The sequence below is a fragment of the Hyperolius riggenbachi genome, chromosome 3, assembly GCF_040937935.1.
Source record: "Hyperolius riggenbachi isolate aHypRig1 chromosome 3, aHypRig1.pri, whole genome shotgun sequence".
Lineage (NCBI taxonomy): Eukaryota > Metazoa > Chordata > Amphibia > Anura > Hyperoliidae > Hyperolius > Hyperolius riggenbachi.
The window spans coordinates 202,642,746-202,665,939 of NC_090648.1; the positions used below are offsets into that span (position 1 = coordinate 202,642,746).

The following is a 23,194-nucleotide window of genomic DNA, read 5'->3' on the forward strand; positions in this document are numbered from 1 at the left end:
TTCTCAGAGAGATTCAGTCTATGCCTGCTCCTTGCAGTCGGAACAGTAGGATAATACAATCTTAGTAGCAACCTCGCACAAAGAGCCTGAAACTGAGCCTCTATAGTCTGTTGCCTTTAGCCATTTTAAAAATTTCAAGAAGAAATTCTTAGCGGCAGAAGGTTTTTTCTTCAGAAAAAGTAATACTTGTGCATTCTGATAACAATAGTATTACATTAAATATTACCCAAGGATGGGTTTGCATTAAATAAATGATGTCCTGGATTTATTACATCCAACCTGTGAGTGTGTGCAAAAGACTGCAATCCTAAAACAGCTAAGGCTGTTCGATCTTTCAGCATCTCTGGTTATGATCCAGTATGACCTAGACAAGGGTTGCATAACAGCAGAAAATGTTTAATGATGAATCTAGGCCGCCAGGTATTCAGGATCATGAATGTTCTCAAGTCTGAAGCACCAAAGCAAATTATGCTTAATATGTTGTTAGGTTGCTATACTAGCTATGCATTATTAAACACAACAATAATACAATTCTCTGATATGGTTAGTAAGGTTTCCCTCTCCCTGAAGTTTTACTGTTTACGGTTTCATAGCATTACAGATGTTTTTAGCCCAAAGTGCAGAGAGGATTGTTGGGGGCTACCGGTGACATTTGTTCCTTAGTTTCATGTAATAATGTGATTAGTGCCCTTGCGGACACTTTGCTGCCACTGTGGAGATTTTCATTAGTGAAGACGTGGAATCCCTATAGCACAGGAGATTCCTTTGTTGCTTGTCTTTTCACTACAATCAGTCACACTAAAAGCTTGACAGATCACCCAATTGGATTTTCACAGCTTTAAAATAGAGTCTCAGGAATGGAGCAGGACAGCAGCATTTATCATTCCCGAGTCTCACATGCTGTATGCCCTACGAAGCTGCTCGGGCATTTACCTTTTCACTTCCAGAGAAATCTACAATCTACAAGATTTATTCATCTTACAATAGTTCAAAGCAAAAAAGGGTTTTGTTTTTTTTATTACTTTACTGTATGAAACATACAATCACGTACAACATGAGAAAACAAACAAGCTGTAGGTAATAAATGCAGATTTGAATAATATTCAGCGATCCATCAAAATAAATAAAAGGTAATAAAACAGGCATTTTGTGACTTTTTTCAAGAATCCTGGGTCATAAAAAAATAACTGTGTAACTGTGAAACGATGGCAGGTGAGGGAGTCTTATGCTGTCCCTGCTCAGGTTTTATATGTCACTGCCAAAATTACTGTCAGGTTCTTCTAATGGGGAACTCTACATGGAGGATACAGTACACTGAATGGTGAATTTATAAACAAGGGAATTCTACATGTTAGACATGTACACATAAAAAGATGTGTGTAGAGGGGTTATATACAGTAGATCTAGAATGGATTGCTACAGGACCAAGCTTTCTCTTCTTATTTGTCAAGTAGGTAAAAAAAAACTTAGCAGGCACCAAACAACTGTGTGCAATATATGAGGGCATGAACTGAAAATAGACTGAACATGAAAATGTTGTCAGTAAGGGTAACTTTTCTAGGTGTACCACCACATGCACACCATTGGTAGATGTTTTCTGCCAATGCTCTAAGGTTATAATTGGTGTACCACAAGGTTTTTCTTTTTGGACCATTACCCCTTTTGCTGAATGCTGATACATGATATCAATTATTGGACTTAAGGTGCTGTTTTTACTGTATGTTTTGTTTTTTGTTTTATTCTTGTTTTTACGTGTTTTTATTACGTCAGTGTTTGATTCCAAATAAAATGTTGCATTATCTTTGAAACATTGAGAGGAGTATGTTCTTTGTATAGACACATTGGCAACTTTCTTTAGTTTTGTTTTTGACCGTAACATATGTTGGAAGGATGAGCACATAAAATTCACAAAATTAATTTTGCGGTTAAAACTGATTTCACGTTTGCAGAAATCTGCATTAGTTTGCATAGGCAGTAACCTTTAGAACTGAAACTTCACAGTTATCTTAGTCATTAGTCAGCAATTTCTAGTTGCTACAGTTAACCTTAAGCATTTATTTTAATATTGTAATGCTTTATTAGAAGACGAGGGGGAAGTGAGGAGGAGGTATAGTTGGTTGAGGATGAGATTGTTCAGGGAGGATAATCAACTGTACTAAATCTTCAGTAGGCTGTTGTTGGCAGGAAATGCAAACCCGACATCTAAAAAATGGCAGCCAACCTGTTGAAAACCCAGTTACAATTTGGTTGTGCTTGAGCAGATTGATGATCCATCCCCTTCCTGCTGGTGATTGGCCAACTCCATACATCAAAAGAAAACCTGGTGGGAGATTCAAATATGATTTTACCAGCAACCTGTATATTCAGTATTGCAGCAGAGAAAACAATCTTGGCATGAAGCATCTCTGATGCCCTCTAGTGCTGATCAATGGTCCACTTATGTGACCAATGACAATCCTCTTCAGAAATGCTTTTCTTTGTTAGTTTCAATAGACAAATGAGCAGCTCCAGCATGAGATTTAAAAATGTGCATGAACTGTCAAAAATGCACTTTTTCTTTTTTTTTTTTCTTTTTAAGAAACATTTTGTTATTAACTTTTTTTTAAACTGTGTCGTTCTTTGTTCTTTTGTTTTGTTTTTTTAACCATTTGCATGCATGGATACTGATGCTCCCCAATTCAAATTACAAACTACTGGGAAGGTGGTAGGAATATCTGGAAGCCCATTATTAAATCTCTAAAGAGGAAAAGGTGGTGACCACCACCGCCTCAGTGAGCACAAAGGTGGGATGAGCTCCTTGTCCTTGATTTGGACAAAGGGGCTGTGCAAGAACAGGGAAAGTTTTCTGCTAATTTCTTGCAGAGCCCCCATGTCATAGACTATGTAAGCTGATACTATTCAGGTGACAGTGTCCCATTCTGGAACCAGCCATACTGGCAGTATCAGCCTGTTTGGGATTGATGGGATTAAAAAGGCATGGGGAGCAATCACATTAAAGAATATTCAAATTGAAGTGTTTGAAAAATATTTAAAAAAATAATATAGAGACAATAAGTGATGCATGGCGCTGAAGACAGCTCTGCAAAAGTAATACAAATCATATAGCTATATGCAAAAAGCACTTCCCTAGTGTTCAAGTTGATTAATTTAACATGCCAGGCCATTTGGCAATTTTACAGTGATGGCAAGGACCCAAAAATGTCAACCAACACAGTTGGCAATCTATGTACGATGCAGGGGCAATAGGAGCTAATTGAATCAGGCCCAATGTCTTCTACTTTGGTATAGCTACATGAAGTGGCATGGAGACTGGAAGAAAATGGTCTGGCTGAAGTGGATGCCTATTCTAATCATGACACTGTTCATCCTGTTCATCTATGGCGGCAGAGATGACAGAGATGGCAGATTGAACATGCAGTTGTGGCAAAGAAAAGACAGAGCCTCTGAGACTCCAGTGGTGGTTACATGCTCAGACATATAACTGATAGTAGAATATTAGTAACTACACTTTACCTTTATTCTAAGTACCCGTATTGGTGTTACCACAACACCTAAATTAACTCATGCATGAATCAACTGTGCACAGGTCCATACATTACTTGCCTGTCGATTAACTCCCTCAATGTGCAAAGAAACACCAAGGTTCTGCTAATGTTGCAGATTATTTTAGCATGAAGCACCGACATTTCACAGACAATGGCCACCAGTGATACAACCTCATCTACCACAGTACCACTGCATTCAGGTGAACTGGGTCATTTAGCATAATTAATAATTGCTTTATTCTGAGCTTTTGTTCTTTGAAAACAGCATTTCATTAGGGTAGCTGCACTGGAAATGACTTTTCTATTCATTTGCATTGTAGATGTGCCCAATTAATGAATTATTGTTGGAGTGGCAGTAACACCGTGCAGTACAATATCAATGGGAGTGTGTCCAAAAACTGCTAAGTACTCCTATAATTAAGCATCATTACCTGCCTTACACTCCAGTCTGTGACTAGAGCCAATATTTACTGATCACTAGCATTATATGCATTAGATTGCTAAATCACAGGCTGATGATAGACTAAGCAATGGCGATTAAGGGGACGATCCAACAAAACACAGCTGTTGTGTTCATTTATCCCCTAATAATGCGGCTTGCATGAATGACACATGAACACATTTACACTGTCATGACCCCGACACACCAGCAACCTCTCAGCTTATTGCAGTTCCTTTCCTTCCTCTGATATCACATAGGCAACATCAGAATTCAGAGCATCCTTTCCAGTATGTTCTGTTATGCAAAAGTGCTTCATACTGAAGAATTCAGATGTGGTAGAGTTTGGGGGGGGGGTCAATTTTGTAGACCACTGCTATATATCTAATGCTATCCATTTGGAAATAGGGAGAGTGTCAATAAGAAAAGATTTGCTAGCTCCACATGTTGTAAATCTCCTTGGTTGCCTTTGTTTGTGTTAAAATGCAACCATATTTCAAAGATGATTTAGGATGTGCTCTGCCTGTGCATCCATAAAGGATGGTTGTGTTGCAAATGGAGGACATTCATCACCAGAATGGCTCAGCCTGCCCTGCTCCAAATTGAGAGAGGCAGAAAACACCTCAGCCATTCCTCCCACTTTTGTGAAGGCATTTTCAGTAGAGAGCTTCTTAAATCAATAGCTATTACATTAATTACTAAAGAGGGAATCAATTACCCATTTGCCGAGGCAGATACTATTCTTAAATATAATAAAACACAGAGTTATTAAGGCATCCTCCCGTATTATAGATTGTGGAGCGCAGCTGGTATAGGGAAGTTGGAATTTCTGAAATAAAATGAAATGTTGGCTGTGAACAATAGGTAGGAGAAATAAATTCTATTTTTGGCTCAGTAAGAGTCGGTTGTAATAAAGTTATATGTTTCTATGTTAGTTGAATTCTGAATGACCCTTTGCTGTTGATCATCTGCCTCGTATAGCAGCTGTACACTCCTGTGTATGTCTTCTGTACTTGACTATGGTAAAATCTGACTGATATCAGTGTGGCTTACATGAGCTACAGGCACAGCAAATCTTTGGGCTACAACAACAAAGCCACATTTACATGCATGCGTGTTGTATTGTGTGAAGCATTCTTTAACCACTCCACAGAGTGGCTCCCCCAGGCCTGCCCAACACTGAAAGGCCTGGGGAGGAGATTACTGTGGGATCGCACGTGCATCCCTGCTTGATTGATGGAGCAGAGCTTTGTCAACAGTCTGCCAGCATTGATCGTCGCTGGCAGACTGAATACAAAAGAAACGGCCTATTATTTACTTTGTACAGCACTGCGATCTACTGCAGCGCTGTACTGGCGACAGCCCTGTCACTTGGCTGTCCCTTGGAGTAGCTCCGAATGCGATCCCCTCTCATAGGCTGATGCCTATGAGAGAGGATCGCCCTGATTGGCCATCAGGGGGAGGGAGGGGATGTGGGGAAAAAATGTCTATTTTTTTTGTTTAAAATTCATTAATAAAAAAAAAAGCCTGCAGCAGTGATCAGAGCCCACCAACAGAAATCTCTGTTGGTGGGCAGAAAATGGCGGGAGATTAATTTGTGTGCTACGTTGTATGGCTCTGCAGCGAGCTGTTAAAGTGTAACTGTCAGGCTTAAAATCAAAAATCTATTCTGGTAAACAAGTAATAAGGGGAAGAAAGGGGAGAGCGCCGGCACTGCTGTCACATTCTTTTATTTCAAAATCGTTGGAAAGTTAAAAACACATTGTCCGTACAAAAATTGAAAAGACACATACCATATGTAGCAGTGAAAGATGCGGTGGGTGCGGAGGGTGCAGAGCCTGACGGCCGTTTCGCGCAATACGCGCTTCTACGGAGGCTGCAAAGGGATGCTGGCGTGAACAGGCTTATATATTTTTACAAAGCCTGCATGCGGTGATTCGCCGCTACACGCACCGCCCCCCTGGCCATCACAACAAGCCTCCACATTGGCCGCTCATACGAGCGGAGGCAGCTGGGGGCTGGTGACGTCAGGTACTTCCTAGCTACGGCGGCCTGCATGGGAGACACTGTATTAGGTCTCCCAGGCAACCAACATGGAGCCGGGCCAGTTCCGTAGCCAGGAAAATCTTGCTGCCATCTTGTGGCAAGAATAAATATTGCAGCTGCGAGCTGCAAAGTGCATATTTGTGCAAAATTTGATACCTTATAAATCTATAGAGTCATATTAAAGTTTAAAAAAACAACTTGAGTTCATTATTTGTGCAAACATTAGTGTCCCTTAAAAAACGCACATAAAGTTAACATGTACACTGATCTTTTTGGCCTGAGCACGCTGAAGACTTTCAGTACATGACGCATACATCCTAGCATTGGACTGTGCTGCCCCCCCTCCCCCCTTCCTGGATGGTAGACGGTCTGCAGTGCCAGCATCTCCTTTTCCCCTATCTTCCTCTCAAAAGTTAAACAAGTAATAAGGATGCTAACCAGGCAATCCAAAATTTAAAAATCACTATAACTTTTCTTGTTGATAAATGATCATTCCCCAGTTTACCTGACTCTTATTTGGTACATTACCACACAAAAGAAGTTGCAGGGTATGCTGGGTTGTCTTTTTTTTTTTTTTTGCTTCTTTACTTTCCTATAAGACTTAACTAATGCAGCCTGATTGCCATAAGCCTCTTTACCTCCTGATTTCCCCTCCCACACCTCTGTTCCTCTCTGATTGGTGAATATTTCTCATGCTGAGACAATACACTTTCTATTGCAGAGCTGGGTGGGAGTGCCTGATGACTGGGAGGAGAGCGGGCAAGGCATACACAATCAGGCAGAGGAGAGTAAGGGAGGAAATGACATCAGGATTGGCTTCAAGATAGACACAGTTAAGATTGAAAATCCTAACAAGGATTTTCTCTTTTTTTTCCTTTTGAAGAATCACTAAAATCAAAATGTGGACAGTGCAATACATATGTTATGTAAGTAGAGAAAGTATTTATCTACTTATATATGTGTGTTTTTTTAGATAGTGTTTTGAGATAGTTTGGCTGACAGCTCCTCTTTAAAGCTGCAGAGCACTGAATTGTAAAAAATATCCTGGTCACTTGGGGGATGTAAGCCTGTGGTCCTTAAGTGCTTAAAGCAAACTAGAGATGAAAAAAACTGATAAGCTAAACAGTTTTATAATACACACAGGTTTTCCTGTATTTCTTTCTGCAGGTGTATGTAAGCTACTTCAATAGCACAAACGCTGATTTACTAACATTTAACCTCCTTAGTGGTAATCCTGAGTCAGGCTCGGGAAGGAAATGCGCAGCTCAGAGTGGTAATCCCGCACCTGAATGAGTTATATGCAGGAGCTGCTGCAGATCTCTCTGTGGTATTTTTTTTAACCTGTTTTAGGGTCTAAAAGCTTGTGAAAAAATTGCATGGCTTTTAGACCCTAAATCTGGAAATAATCATAACGCCAGGGAGGTTAAGCGACTCTCACTGTGTTCTGATATGATGCTGCAGGGATACAAGCCACTCATAGCAGACCATTTTCTAATTAGTCTAGTCCAGGTTTACTGGTTGACAAACATCCACCACTGCTGTCCAACTTTCAGTGTCACTGTTACCTTGGTCACTGTCCTTACTCCAAAACGTCAACAGTTATAATGTCAGTTGCCTTAAAGCAAACCTGAACTGAAAAATAAACATACACATGTCATACATGCACATATACCCTCTGTGTAGTCTGCTCATCAAACTCTTTCTGCTCTCCCATGTCCTGTTTGTCCACTGTGATCAATTAAATTCTTTGTCCCCCACTTTAAAAATGACGATGACCCCATAACAGCTTCCAGGTCAGCACACCATTAAACTGTAATAACCCCCACTTGAGCCATAGGAAAATATGAACATAACCTTGCACATCAGTTGTCCTTTCAGTTATGACTGACAGCAACTGATATTGTGGAAAAAGGCCCTAAGGCTTTCAGTTCTGACAAGATCTTGTCAGAACTGTAAGGAATTGTTTTTAGTAGAAAATAGTGAGCTTCTGAAAGGAACTGATAGGGAGGTAGGTATGTAATCTTCATTTGCAGATACATCATGTGTTTATTTTAAATAATTTTACTTCAGGTTCATTTTAAGTTCAAGCCACATTATATTCAGATTAATTACTCCTTAACCCGGTTAGGTCTGCTCACAAGAGGTGAAAATATAATTATTCGCTCTCTAGGATACTGAAAAAAATACATTTATAGCACAGTACAGCATGGAATATATCTAGAATTATGCAAAATACCGTAGATAAAATATAAACGACAGTATATCATTTTATTTTTTACCCTATATACTGTATTTACAATATGTTAGCATTGTAAAAGTAAAAAAATATATACATATATATATATATATATATATATATATATATATATATATATATATATATCATTCCATATAATCTGATTGGTTAGTACAATAGCGAGCTCTGTTCTAGTGGTGCCAAATGTTACGTATGATTTTATGTTTCAAAATTGTATTTCATAATATTTTACCTTTGTGAACAAATCCATAGCAGTCTGCATAATCATGTTTTAAATATGTATGTTGCAGTAGAAACATCATTTTATCCTTGATATATTGTGGAGGATCTTGTATACCTTAGGACGCTGCTAATAGACATGGTTAAACAATATATATCTCTTGTGACAATGTAGATGTATTTGGCAGGATTAATGGGAGCTTTTGCAGGAAGGAGACCACATAAAGCATTTTGCTTTTATCACTGAATTCATGTTGGAAATGCCCTGGCCCTTTCACAATACAGTGTCATGCTGCGCTAAGTACAGTGATATACAGCTGACATTTCTAGGAGGCCAATGAATATTAAACCTTGAATTATCCTGTACAGATGGAACATCCTTCAGACTCAAATATCTGTTTTATCCAAGTGTCACATAAGGACACATAATGGGAGGTATGCCCTTTGAAAGTATGTAGCATGGTATTTACTTCTTTGTTACATGTATTTCCTTTTTTTATAGAAGCTATGCCCTTGAGAATGAGCTGTTTTCTCTTTTTGTATCAGAAACATTAATAGCCAGTGAGGGTTACTATTATACCAGGAATGAATGGGTAGCACATGTTTGTATAATGCATTTGATACTGCATGTGGTGCATAAATTGTGATCTCAAATAGGTAGCGAACAAGCAAGTGCTCTGAACCGAACAGCACCGGTCCTGTATATGGGTGAACAAAACACTCCCGCCTGCCGCAAATGCACGGACTAAGCTTATGTGCTTCTCAGCCCATATACACAGGTGCTGAGAACTGCATGCAATAGAAACATCAGCAATACATGTTAGCAAAGATGCCTTGTGCAGGCTTCTCTCATGGTACCCACCCTAACCTCTCTCACGCGTTACTCCATTTGCCTAAAGGCAGGCCCGGATTTACCTCACACGAGCCTATAGGCACAGATGTTCTGGCACCCTAGACTTCGCCCCAGCTGTCACTTCTCCCTTACTTCCCTTGCCTGTCATAGGTAGCTACAGGTGCCCCTTACTATTAGGTAGTCAGTGGTACCCTCAGTACTAAGTAGCTCGAGGTGGCCCTGACTGAAGGGGGATCTTGGCAGTGGAATGCCGAGAGTAGGGTGAGTAACCTCTCATTTCCCCCTGCCTTCATCAGGACTATGCATATGGGGGGAGGCACCTGGGGAGGGGAGTGAGGTGCATTTCCATTATCAGGCGCCTGTCGGCACGTGCCTACAGTGCCTTATAGTAAATCCGGTCCTGTCTAAAGGGGAACAAGTATGCTATGTGACTTGGGAGCAACCTGCAGAAAAAAACGAGAATTGTATACTCACATATGTCGAGACAGAGCAAGTGCTCTGAACCAAGCAGCACCTATCCTGTATATAGGAGAACAAAATACTCCAAATGCAAAGCACAGGCTAAGCTTTTGCACTTTTCAGCCCATGTACACAGGTGCTAAGAACTGCATGCAATAGAGACATCAGTTCCACATAAAAAAAATTATCTGTCTGCAACACCTCTTACTCTCACTACTTCCTGCTAATCAGGAGTGAACTTCACTTGGAGCCTGGAAGGAGGTGAATTGTTTCTATGAGACTTCCTGCTGTGCTTACTGCAGTGGAGGGGGGAGCATGGAGGGGGGCCCCGAGGAGAGGGAGGGAAAAGTTGCCCCCCCCTCCCCATGGCTAAGTCCCAGTGTGGCTGCAGTTCCCCCCTCCATCACCTATATTGTGGACACTTATACCTGGCTACCTATACTGGAAGCACCTATGCCTGGCTAACCTACACTGGGGGCACCTATTCCTGGCCAACTAAACTGGAGGCACCCATGTTTCGCTACTTAGACTGGGGGCACCTATGCCTGGTTCCTATGCCTGGCTACCTATACTGGAAGCACCTATGCCTGGCTAACCTACACTGGGGGCACCTATTCCTGGTCAACTATACTGGAGGCACCCATGTTGCGCTACTTATACTGCGGGCACCTATGCCTGGTTCCTATGCCTGGCTACCTATACTGGAAGCACCTATGCCTGGCTAACCTACACTGGGGGCACCTATTCCTGGCCAACTAAACTGGAGGCACCCATGTTTCGCTACTTAGACTGGGGGCACCTATGCCTGGTTCCTATGCCTGGCTACCTATACTGCAAGCACCTATGCCTGGCTACCTATACAGCCTATACAGGGACACCTATGCCTGGCTACCTATACAGGGGGCACATATACCTGGATACTTATACTAGGGACACCTATGCTTGGCTATGTATACTGGGGCTACCTATACCTGGATACCTATGCTGGGGGCCGAAATACTAAATCGCAAATAATGTTCACAAGTTGGGGGCCACAACTGTTACACCCTCACCCTGGGTCCAATTTAGCCTAGAAACTGCCCTCACCACTAGTCACTATGATCTTAGTGTTAACAATTAGTAGCATCATGGGTGATAAGTAGCACTGTTAAAAAATGTCAGTCAGCCTGATGTAGCTACACATCCTAATGTTGGAAGGTCAATGGTATGAAAAATAAATACAGGCTGTTAATTGCTAGTCACATACCCAGAAAGAGGATACCTTTTGTCAGTCATCTAATATGTTTTCTGCTACATATGTAAACTACGTTATCAACAGTTATTCAACAAATGCCCATATTTTAAAGAGAACTATAAACAACTTAGAAATGCAAGTGAGTGCAACCAATTTTGAAGACCTAAAAAATCAGCTCTGACTCCTCCCTTTCCCAAGATAGGGGTTGTGTCTTGCACTTTGACACAGGTGAATTGTTAGGGCATTTTATTCAAGACCCATGGTACTATCCCTAATCATGGTGCATAGAACAACAGTTCCATGGGACTAGGGTGTTATTTTCCCTATATGTGTCTATGTGATACACAGCAGGCAGCAGGGCAACAAGCCTGCCCTGGGCTATAACAATAGGATTGGGTGATGCAGAGTGATATGTGCTAATACACAGCTGTCATTTTTTTTTAACAGACATGCTACCTAGTTATGTTTTAAGGTACACACTAACACATGTTTTGCAGAGGTTACAAGCTGCCTATTTATATTTGGTTGGGCACTCTACTTTATCATATTATTTTGGAAGGCACGCTCTGTTAAAGGGAATGTCCAAGCAAAATAAAAAAATGAGTTTCACTTACCTGGGGCTTCTACCAGCCCCATGCAGCCATCCTGTGCCCTCGTAGTCACTCACTGCTGCTCCAGTCCCCCGCTGGCAGCTTGCCGACCTGGGAGGTCGGCGGGACGCATTGCGTATGTGTTTCCGCATTCCCGCTAGTGCAGGAACATTAACACATACAATTTTACGCGTTAGTGGTTTAATGCGTAAAAATGTACGCATTGAGCCAGTAATGCGTAAAATTGTATGTGTTAATGTTCCTGCACTAGCGGGAATGCGTAAAAATGTACGCAATGCGTCCCGCCGACCTCCGAGGTCGGCAAGCTGCCAGCGGGGGACTGGAGCAGCAGTGAGTGACTACGAGGGCACAGGATGGCTGCAAGGGGCTGGTAGAAACCCCAGGTAAGTGAAACTCATTTTTTTATTTTGCTTGAACCTTCCCTTTAAATTATGTTATTTGAGGGGGACACTTTGCCTCAGTGTGTTCTTTTGAGGTACAAGCTGAGAAACTATGCTGTTTCAGGGAACACTGTCAATTATTGTTATTTATGGGAACACTCAGCCTAATTATGTTGTTGGAGTATCATCTTCCTAACCTTATCATTTAGAGGTACTGGCACATGCTGTCTGATTATGTTGTATGCCAGTACATGTTGCCTAACCATTGTTTAGGAAATATGCTTCTTAATCATGATCTAAGATTCTAGAAGTGCTGGTTCAAAATTGTACATACAATGTCTATTTTTTTTATGTCTTAAATGACTGTGTGTATCACAGAGCAACTTATCTGGCCGTGCCCACTGCATACTTCCTCTTTTGTTGGTGCCAAGAGGTGCACTAGATTTTCTAGGAACCTAGCAAAGCCCTTGCTTTGACCTGTTCAAACGCTGCATTTGGGAGAACTGGTGCCCTACCTAGTGCAACTTCTCTTAAAACTCTACATTAGTACCGGTATATACTATCCCTATTTTCCATTGCTGGCATCCTATGGCACCCACTTTGAGCCCCTTCCCAGATCTAAGTACAAGTCCCTGACAACTAGAGAGTGAGCGTGAAGGACTCCTGACCCTGACTCTGAGGCAAGTATTACTGGTCATAGAGCTGTCTTTTTTTAGAAGAAGCCACCTGCATGATCAACTAGCAACTAATGCCTGTGGTTGACCAGTCACTCTTTAAAGGATACCCGAGGTGACATGTAACATGATAAGATCGACATGTGTATGTACAGTGCCTAGCTCACAAATAACTAAGCTGTGTTTCTTTTTTTCTTTCTCTGCCTAAAAGAGTTAATATCAGGTATACAAGTGGCTGACTCAATCCTGACAGGAAGTGACTACAGTGTGACCCTCACTGATAAGAAATTCCAACTATAAAACACTTTCCTAGCAGAAAATGGCTTCTGAGAGCAGGAAAGAGATACAAAGGGTCAATAGTTCATAGATTTTAGTTCTGGTATACTTCAATGATTGTGTCATTGAGCAAAATCAATAAAACCGTTAAAACTTAAAAAGTAAGTTTAAACATAAAATAAAACTGTGCAATATCTTAAAAAGTAATTTTAGGAGACGGGTGTCTTATAAGGATCATATTTTAACTTCACAACTTATCAAAATAACCTCACTGAACTCAGTTCACAAATTCAGGGATTTCCAGACTTTTCCATTTTCTTATTAGACAAGTTGATTGTTTTACAGTCACAATGAAAGCAATACAAGCCATTAACAAGTTTGCTATGTATTGATTTATGGAGCCTTTGCTTACATTTTAACTGCAATGCCTTTAAAATTGATGTGCTTACTCATTATGTTTCAGCAATTGGTTGTGAATGCTTAACCTTGCTGTTTGATAGATCCCCCATGGCCACTGAATTATTAATTTCTACTCGTATAATACCTGTTTATGGCTTGCTTTTAATAACTGCTGTCATTACAAATGATGCTGTTTTCATTCCTTTTTATATTGTTTTTTGACTCCTGAGATTTATTTTAAAGCCAGTAAAATTAACAAGCCCACCACGTAATATGCACAAGCTAGATTTTCCTTAAACCATGGCAAGTAAAGGGTCACAGCTTAGCTTTTACCTTAATAAGATATGGTTTGCTTCTCTATGCTAGCTGTTCTCCTCTGACAACCACAATTGCTGTAGTTACAGGTCAGGTAGCAGTTGGTTAATAATGGCATGGTATTCCTTCATATGTTAATTAGGGATGAGCAAGAGAAAATCAGTTCTGCAGTGAATGCAGCATATTCATCAAACATAAGTTTAACAATGTGATGTCATTATGCAAAAACTGCACTTTTTATGTAGGAATGGCCCACTTCCTGTTAATTGGAGCCGTTTCAGGTGACTCTGCCTGCTAGAGTAGGATCAGCCAAAAACTGAATGTCAGTAGGTAAGTCAATCCACTATATCTGGCATCTTTAGGGAAAAAAGTATATTGTTGAATTTTACCTAGCCAAGCACAGATACAAACCTCACCCCCACAAACACCCAATTCTCAGCCCTGCTCAATGATGATCTGTAGAAAATCCTCTAGAATGCACGTATGTAATGGTACACCACACAACTATATAGTTGTAAAATCAATACTTTATCTACTGTTAATCATTGTATTTATTTATGTATTTATATAGCGCCAACATATTACGTAGCGCTGTACAGAGTATATAGTCTTGTCACTAACTGTCCCTCAGAGGGGCTCACAATCTAGTCCCTACCATATTCCTATGTCTACGTATTGTGTAGTGCATGTATCATAGTCTAGGTATGCATTGTGTAGCGTATGTATCGTAGTCTAGGGTCAATTTAGGGGAAGCCAATTAACTTATCTGTATGTTTTTGGGATGTGGGAGGAAACTGGATGCCCAGAGGAATCCCACACAGACACGGGGAAGACATACAAACTCCTTGCAGATGGTGACCTGGCTGGGATTCGAACTGGGAACCCATGGCTGCAAGACAAGAGCGCTAACCACTACGCCACCCTGCTTCCCAGTTCATTGACAAGAGGCATCATGGGAGGTTTCCTTATCCTCTCTTTCCTTCACCCTCCATGATTCACTCCAGAGAAGGGTTAAAGGACCACTATCGTGAAAAATTGTAAAATTTAAAGTACATGTAAACAAATAAGAAGTACATTTCTTCCAGAGTAAACTAAGTGTAAGGCCTGGCAACCTATCCACCCACGAATCAGCCACAATGTCCCAATCTACCTCCGCCATCTTCGCCTTGTGTGGCGCGTCCCCGCTTGAACGGAAGGTGAGAGACAACACCTGCCCGACTTCGGTTACACCCAGGCCTTTAGGGCGCAAGATATTGAGGCTGAATGCAGGGTGGGTATAGATAGATCACCAACACCAAACACAAAAAAAAAAAGCAGAGTCCAATAACAATCCGGGGTCATACACAGGTATCCGAGATTCGCAGTACAGAAGGAGCAGGCAAGAGAGTAGTCGAGAGTTTCCGGGGTCAGTTCAGGCAGCGAGCAAGGAAGGTCCAAAATCAGGCAGAGGTCAAAAATCCAAGTAATCCAATAAAGAATAGTTTTCCAACCAGGATACACACACCCAGCAGCTAGACTAGCTAACGCTTTCACGGGCAATGACAGGAAGCACTCAGCAGACTTATATACTACATGCAACCAATCAGTGGCCGGCCACATGCACACAACAGCCAATCACACGCAGGCATAAATCAGCTGACAGTGAGATCAGCTGAAACAGATGACCACAACAGGTCAGCTGACCCACCCAATGCTGACCAGCAAAGCTTTCTGAGAGTTTTAACCATAGCACAGTGGTCAAGCTCACCACCTCTGATGTGGGAGACCAGGGTTCAATCCCAGGCAGGGTCAGAAACTATAATTTCATATTATTAAAATAAACCCCCGCTAAGTGTCAGCTGACTCTACCTGACTCGTCGCCTCAGACCATACTGCGGCCGAGAGGAGCGGATCCTTTCACCAAGCCATAAATTACTTTTCTCCCATATCGCTGTCACTTACAGTACGTAGTAGAAATCTAACATTACTGACAGGTTTTGGACTAGTCCATCTCTACATGGGGGATTCTCAGCAAGGCTTTTCTTTTTTTATAAAGACATTCCCTGAAAGGGATTTATACAATGATGCTGGCCAGCCTCCCTGCTCACTGTACACTTTTGTGACAGTTGGACAGAGCAACTGCCATTCACTACGTGCATTTGAAACTAAACAAAACTCTATGAATCCCCATGAGATGGGCTAGTCCAAAACCTGTCACTTCTGTCAGATTTCTACTACCTACTGTAAGTGAGCGCAACATTGAAGAAAAGTAATTTATGGCTCATTTTGCTCTGGAAGAAACCTGCTTCTTATTTGTTTGTGTTTACATGTATTTTAATTTTTACGATTGTCGCGATAGTGGTCCTTTAAGATTAAATAGGACCAGGGCAAGTAGAGGTGGAATATGGACTAGAGGAGATAGCATTTGGGCTCCTTGACACTAACTAGGCCCCAGGCACCTGCCTGGGTTGCCTTGTATATGATCCTGCTCTGGCTCACTCACCTAATAAACTAGCTAATGATGTCTCCTTTATCAAACATTCTTATTTTTTCAGATAGATCTGCCAAGTGTTGGTAAAACCTGTATTTGAAATGCAAGTTTTCATTCTTAACCTCTTGATTATAGAAAGGCTATTATGATATGACAATGTACAGAGCATTACGAATTATATTTTCCCTAGTGTGATATGATGTTTTTGCATGGCACTGTGAACATGTCAAAATTCAAGAAGCTGAGTAAATTCAGATCTTCTTACAAATCACATGTTGTAACCAGCCCAGCCATTTACTTTCAGCTGAATTATTCTGTGACATGCATGAATGGAGCTGTAATGCTTATTTTGTAAAGATGTGAATAGAATATAACGGATCTGGTAAATATTCACCTGGGATTTATTTTGACAGTGATTTATTGTACATGTCGACTTTGCATCCTCCTGATGATTCATTTGGCATTTCAAACATGAAATTTAGGCTGTGTGCACACAGGCTATATTCTACTTGCTCAGGGTTGATGCTAAGGTTTTTGTGGCCCCAAGCAGTACATAATTTGTGGTCCTTTGCCCCCCCCCTCCCAAGTCAACAACCCCTTTTCCCATATTATTTATTTTTTTATTTGATTTAAGTATTTATATAGTGCTGACATATTACACAGCGCTATGTATAGTCTAGGGCCAATTTAGGAGGAATCAAATTAACTTATCTTTATGTTTTTGGGATGTGGGAGGAAACCCGGAGTACTCGGAGGAAACCGACACGGAGAGAACATACAAACTCCTTGCAGATGCTGAGCTGGCTAGCCTAGGATTCGATCCGGGTACCCAGCACTGCAAGGCAATAGCGCTAACCACTACGCCACCGTGCTGCCCTGTTAGCTGTTCCGATCAACTCTAGTGGATCACACCAGACACCACACAATCTTACAGATTCTAATGTGTCCCCCTACTGGTTTGTCTTTAAAGGTGATCTGATGTAATGAAATATTGAAGGCGTGATTGTTTGCATTGCTGTACGTATGCCTGACTGGCCAATATCTGCTGTGTCCATGACCAAGACTGCAGATGCAGGTTAAAGCATTCTGACTCCACTCCACTGGCTGCATGTTTGTCACAGCTGGGGAACATAAAACTTATAAAAGCCAAAACACGAGCATATTTGCTACTGGCTGCTCAGCGAACTATATGAAAACACGAGCATAAGTGAATAAATATGGCAGCTTTCATATCCATCTCAATTCAGATTTCTGTTAATGTATACATTTTTAGCAATTTTTTTCATGACTTTTTCTTCTTCTTTCCAGCTCCCTGTTCCTATCCTCACCTGACTGCATCTGCTTGCCAGGAGACTGGAAACCATTTTTTATTGGGAAGGCAGAAAGATATAAGAAAAGGAAGTCATCGCATCAAGCCCAAAGCTCTGAAGAACCTCTCCAAAGAGAGACCAAACTCTCTGGTGGACCTAAAAGCTTACAAGGACACTAAGATATTAGTGGCAAAATTTCTGGAACATTCAAATTGTCACCTGTCTCCAGAAGTGCAGCATGTTGTTAACAGTATTAAATCTGTCATCAAGTCAGATGAAAGGCACATGGAGGAGGCAATCTTTAGTGCCAACATTATAGACCAGGTAAGAACAGATGTCATAATGCAAACGAATTAATATGAAATTGGGGTGCCCACTATCAGCAGAAACGTGTGTACTGCGATAGGGGCCATAATAATTGTGGATACTGTGAAATTTGGGCCTTCAGTGCCTGCTATATATTGGTATATTTATGATAGTGACTATGGTTGGCTACCTAACATTATCAGAATTGTGGTGGGGGTCAGTTAAAGTTAGGCATGGCGCGTACGGTTACGTTTAGCTGTGTGTGGGTTTTTTATTTTAAGGGATAGGTATGGGAGAGGACAGTTGAGGTTAGGCACAGGGGATGGTGTTTCAAGGCTTAGGATTGGTGAGGATGGTTATGGTTAGGTATCAGTAAGGGAGGGTTCTGTGTGAAAATAAAGGTAAGTTAAAGTGTAGTAAAGTATTGGTATTATTTACCAATATTTTACTATTGTAATTTATACTTTAAAGTGTAGAATATTGGTAAATTTTACTAGCCAAAATTGGGCACCCAAATCTCCAAATATCTATGATGCAATTTACCTTTCAAACCAGTGGTCTCCAGATAGCAGGTCATAAGCCACACATGGGTGTCACATTGCACCACCTACAGTGATATTTTAGTGACACCTGATTATCCACAAACTCACCAGCTGAGCTCCAAGATCTCCCTGTACCTTCTTCATAACCATTTTTATGTGAGAAGCAGGGATATGCTTTGCATGGATATCCTAGGAGCTGGCTCATCTGTTTTTCATAATTAGTCCCTAAATCATCAGCCCAGCGCTTACTATAATGTAGCATGATTTAATTAACATATAGAGTGCCTAGCAACAGATGCTAATAAAATAAGGCGAGTGACTGTTTTTATTCCTCATTACAGTTACAGTTGACAATTAATGTTCCATTTTTGTCTGCATTTATGCAGCATCTGAAATCGCTTGTCCCTTCTGTGTGCAGCTATTACTAAATGCATTCACATACTCCGACATCCTACCATCTGTAAACTGAAACTTCAGCTTTTGTTTTGTTTTTTAAATCTTCTAAATCATGTACCTACATTGCAAGCATTTAATGCATTTTCTTTTATATCCTTGTACAGTGGCGTAGCTAAGGGGCTGTGGGCCCTAGTATAGGTTTTACATTGGGCCATGTTATTCATCACAAAGAACTGATATGGAGCATCTAAACCTGCCAAGGACAGCTGCAGTGTCAGAGAGGTTTAAAGGGACACTTAAGTCAAACAAAAAAAAAATGAGTTTTACTCACCTAGTGCTTACAATAGTCCCCTGCAGCTGTCCGGTGCCCTCGCCGTCTCCCTCCGATCCTCCTGGCCCCACCGGCAGCCACTTCCTGTTTCGGTGACAAGAGCTGACAGGCTGGGGACGCGTGTGATTCTTCGCGTTCCCAGACACATTAGCACCCTCTATGCTGCTATATGGTACATGATATATGCTACAGCAGCATCGATGGCGCTATTGTGGCCAGGAACGCGAAGAATCACTCGCGTCCCCAGCCTGTCAGCTCCTGTCACCGAAACAGGAAGTGGCTGCCGGCGGGGCCAGGAGGATCGGTGGGAGACGGCGAGGTCACCGGACAGCTGCAGGGGGCTATTGGAAGCCACAGGTGAGTACAACTCATTTTTTTTGTTTGACTTAAGTGTCCCTTTAAGGAAGGGAGAGGAACACTGTTAATAACTACCACTGTTGAACTTGTGGTAAACAACAAGAGCAATGGGCAGGGTGAGATAGCGATACACTGCAACAGCACCCTGAGAGAGGAAATGGGGTACCTTTGCTTCCCCCTCCCAAGAAAAAAAAAGAGATCAGGACTTTTTGACCCCTAGTTTTCTACTAGGTCACAAACACTGGTCTGCACGGCAGCCGGGGGCCCCAGTCTCTTTCACTGGCTGGGGCCCCCAAACCACCATGCGATATCTAGAGGGAAGGGCGGGCGAGCCCTGGACCTCTCAACTCCAGGGAACTCACCCCCACTGCCTCTAAACTGAATGCTAACTGCAACAAACTTTGAACTTTATCAGTTGCAAAGTACTGAAAAGTTATTTAAAGCGGAATATAACCCTGCATTTCAACTTTGCTCTAAAACATTATTTACAGTATATTATATGCAACCAGCATTTTTTTTACTAGACCAGCATGGAAAGGGTTACACAGAGCTTTAAAGTTCCTGGAGAGAAATGCAGACGCATCCGAAGCTGACATAGATACACTTTGTTTACATAAATGTATCTAAGTGTTGAATGTGACTCACTCTCTGACTGAGAAGGAGCTGGAGGACAGCCAAAGAGTGTGTAACATTTCTCACTTGTTACATTCTATTTAGTTAAATGTATCTATCTGAACTTCTGCATATCTCTCCACGGAAATTGAAACCTCTGTGTTTAACCCTTCCAATGCTGGTCTAGTAAAAAAAAATGCTGGTTGCATATAATATGCTGTTAATAATGTTTTAGAGCAAAGTTGAAATGCAGGGTTATATTTATTTAAAATAGAAGATGAAAAAATATCTCCTAGGAGAAAATTCAGGAGAAAAGGTTAACTGCATATGGGCCAAGCTGTCTTTGAGCTGTTTAATAGCTCGGTTTTTGCCCAAACAACAACCATTTGCAACAATCTGGGTACCACATGAATAAGTAGCCATATCAGTATCCAGGGTATTTTCTAGGATAAATAGTTACCAGGCTGGGAAGAATTTTTTTTCCCTCACTACCTCCCTGCATGGGAAAATTAAGGCATAGCTTCAGAGCGAAAGAATGCAGTATGCATAGTGTGTTACTGCATAAGAAGAAAACATGCAGAAAGCCATGGCAAACAGTGCATTTGGTGACATCAGATTGTGGGCATGAATATGGGAACCTGGGTTACATGCTGTAGCTGCAGAATAATACAGAAAACAGTAATATACTGTAAATAAACAAAAATAATACTTAACATGAACAGACCTTATGTCTTCCATAGCTCTCTCCCTGATAGTGCTCTAATCTCTATTATTAATCCCCAATATAGTGTGTTGGATAGTTATTTAATAGTGTCCACAATTATGGAACCACCCTGTTACAGTGCTTTCTTTTTTTGACCAAATCAAAGGTTTATTAAAATAATCAGGGAAAAAAACGTACAACACTGCTTTTAGTAGCACACAAGGGATAGAATATAAATAACAGAAGGAGCAACTGAATCACAGAAATGAATGCAACTTAGAGTAATACATTATAGTATGCAGGAAGGGTACATCCAGTACAGTTTTTTGTAGATCTAGCATCATAGAATATAACATTTCAGAGAAACATGGTACAGGCATAATATCAGGCTAAAAGGCATGAACATAAAGAGGGAGGTACTGCATATCACCTTAACCTATCTTTCTTTATGTCCCAAATCAGCTAAAATTTAGCTACAGATTTCTCATGCAAATATGTTTCTTCCATTCTACTATCTTCAGTTATAGTGTCCTCCGTTATAGTGCCCTCCACTATACCGCTCACTCCATATAGTGCTCGCTCCCCTTGCTGCCCTTGGGGTTTTATAAGTCTCTTGTTCATCCCTGGGGGCCGACAGGGTGCCATAGAGGACCTTGACTTCATGGGTGAGCCATTCAGATTTTCCTTAAAACACCACTATTGTTGGGTTCTGACTTTTCACTTAACCTGAACTCCAAACAGCAACACTAGTCAAGATTAGTGTTGGGCGAACAGTGTTCGCCACTGTTCGGGTTCTGCAGAACATCACCCTGTTTGGGTGATGTTCGAGTTCGGCCGAACATCTGATGGTGTTCAGCCAAACTGTTCGGCCATATGGCCGAACTAAGAGCGCATGGCCGAACGTTCCCCGAACGTTCGGCTAGCGCTGTGATTGGCCGAACGGGTCACGTGTAGTGTTGGGCGAACATCTAGATGTTCGGGTTCGGGCCGAACATGGCCGCGATGTTCGGGAGTTCGAGCCGAACTCCGAACATAATGGAAGTCAATGGGGACCCGAACTTTCATGCTTTGTAAAGCCTCCTTACATGCTACATACCCCAAATTTACAGGGTATGTGCACCTTGGGAGTGGGTACAAGAGGAAAAAAAATGTAGCAAAAAGAGCTTATAGTTTTTGAGAAAATCGATTTTAAAGTTTCAAAGGGAAAACTGTCTTTTAAATGCAGGAAATGTCATGTTTCTTTGCACAGGTAACATGCTTTTTGTCGGCATGCAGTCATAAATGTAATACAGATAAGAGGTTCCAGGAAAAGGGACCGGTAACGCTAACCCAGCAGCAGCACACGTGATGGAACAGGAGGAGGGCGGCACAGGAGGAGAAGGCCACGCTTTGAGACACAACAACCCAGGCTTTGCATGAGGACAAGAAGCGTGCGGATAGCAATTTGCATTTTGTCGCCATGCAGTCATAAATGTAATACAGATGAGAGGTTCAATAAACAATAAACAGTAATTGGTGTTGTCCAGAATGCGCACAATGCGTGGGTCGCGTTCAATGCAGTCCTAGGCCGAAGAGGTCATAGCCTAGGGTCACAAAAACCTGTTTATTTGGGCAATTTCAATGGTGGCGAGTCTGACGTACATAAATCGCAGCAATGGCCGTTAGCAACGTCTGAATCTCATGAAATGTCTCATGCAGGTAGAAGACATATTGTTAGACTTGGGCTCCAAAGATGGGTTCCCTACATCTCTGCAAACCAGAGTTACAGGGCTCCAAATTTGGTAAAATCCCCCATAGGCTTTCATTGGGCCTCCTATTTACAGTTCCAAAATCTCACATCTTTTCAAAGGGCAATTGCTCAGCAGTGGCAAATTTTTTAGCATTGTAGGGACCCTTAGGGGGAACATGACTGGTGAGTTTCGGGCCCCTAGGCCAAAGAGGTCATAGCCTAGGTTCACAAAAACCTGTTTATTTGGGCTATTTCAATGGTAGTTATGCTGACGTACATAAATCTCAGCCATGGCCGTTAGCAACGTCTGAATTTCACGAAATGTCTCATGCAGGTAGAAGACATATTGTTAGACTTGGATTCCAAAGATGGGGTCCCTACATCTCTGCAAACCAGAGTTACAGGGGTCCAAAATTGGTAAAATCCCCCATAGGCTTCCATTGCCTCCGTATTTCACTTTCCAAAATCTCACATCTTTTCAAAGGGCAATTGCTCAGCAGTGGCAAATTTTCTAGCATTGTAGGGACCCTTAGGGGGAACATGACTGGTGAGTTTCGGGCCCCTAGGCCAAAGAGGTCATAGCCTAGGGTCACAAAAACCTGTTTATTTGGGCTATTTCAATGGTAGTTATGCTGACGTACATAAATCTCAGCCATGGCCGTTAGCAACGTCTGAATTTCACGAAATGTCTCATGCAGGTAGAAGACATATTGTTAGACTTGGATTCCAAA

The 23,194-nt window shown here is 41.6% G+C and overlaps 1 protein-coding gene across 2 annotated transcripts in view; it reads left to right on the forward strand.

Moving 5' to 3' along the window:
• The window catches only part of ENTREP2 (endosomal transmembrane epsin interactor 2), a 978,998-nt gene that overhangs the window by 925,993 nt on the left and 29,811 nt on the right, over positions 1 to 23,194 (forward strand). For both annotated transcript variants that reach the window (XM_068272537.1, XM_068272539.1), the window contains one exon: positions 17,486 to 17,811. In XM_068272537.1, the coding sequence (XP_068128638.1) occupies positions 17,486 to 17,811 (326 nt within the window). The remainder of the gene's footprint in view (positions 1 to 17,485; positions 17,812 to 23,194) is intronic.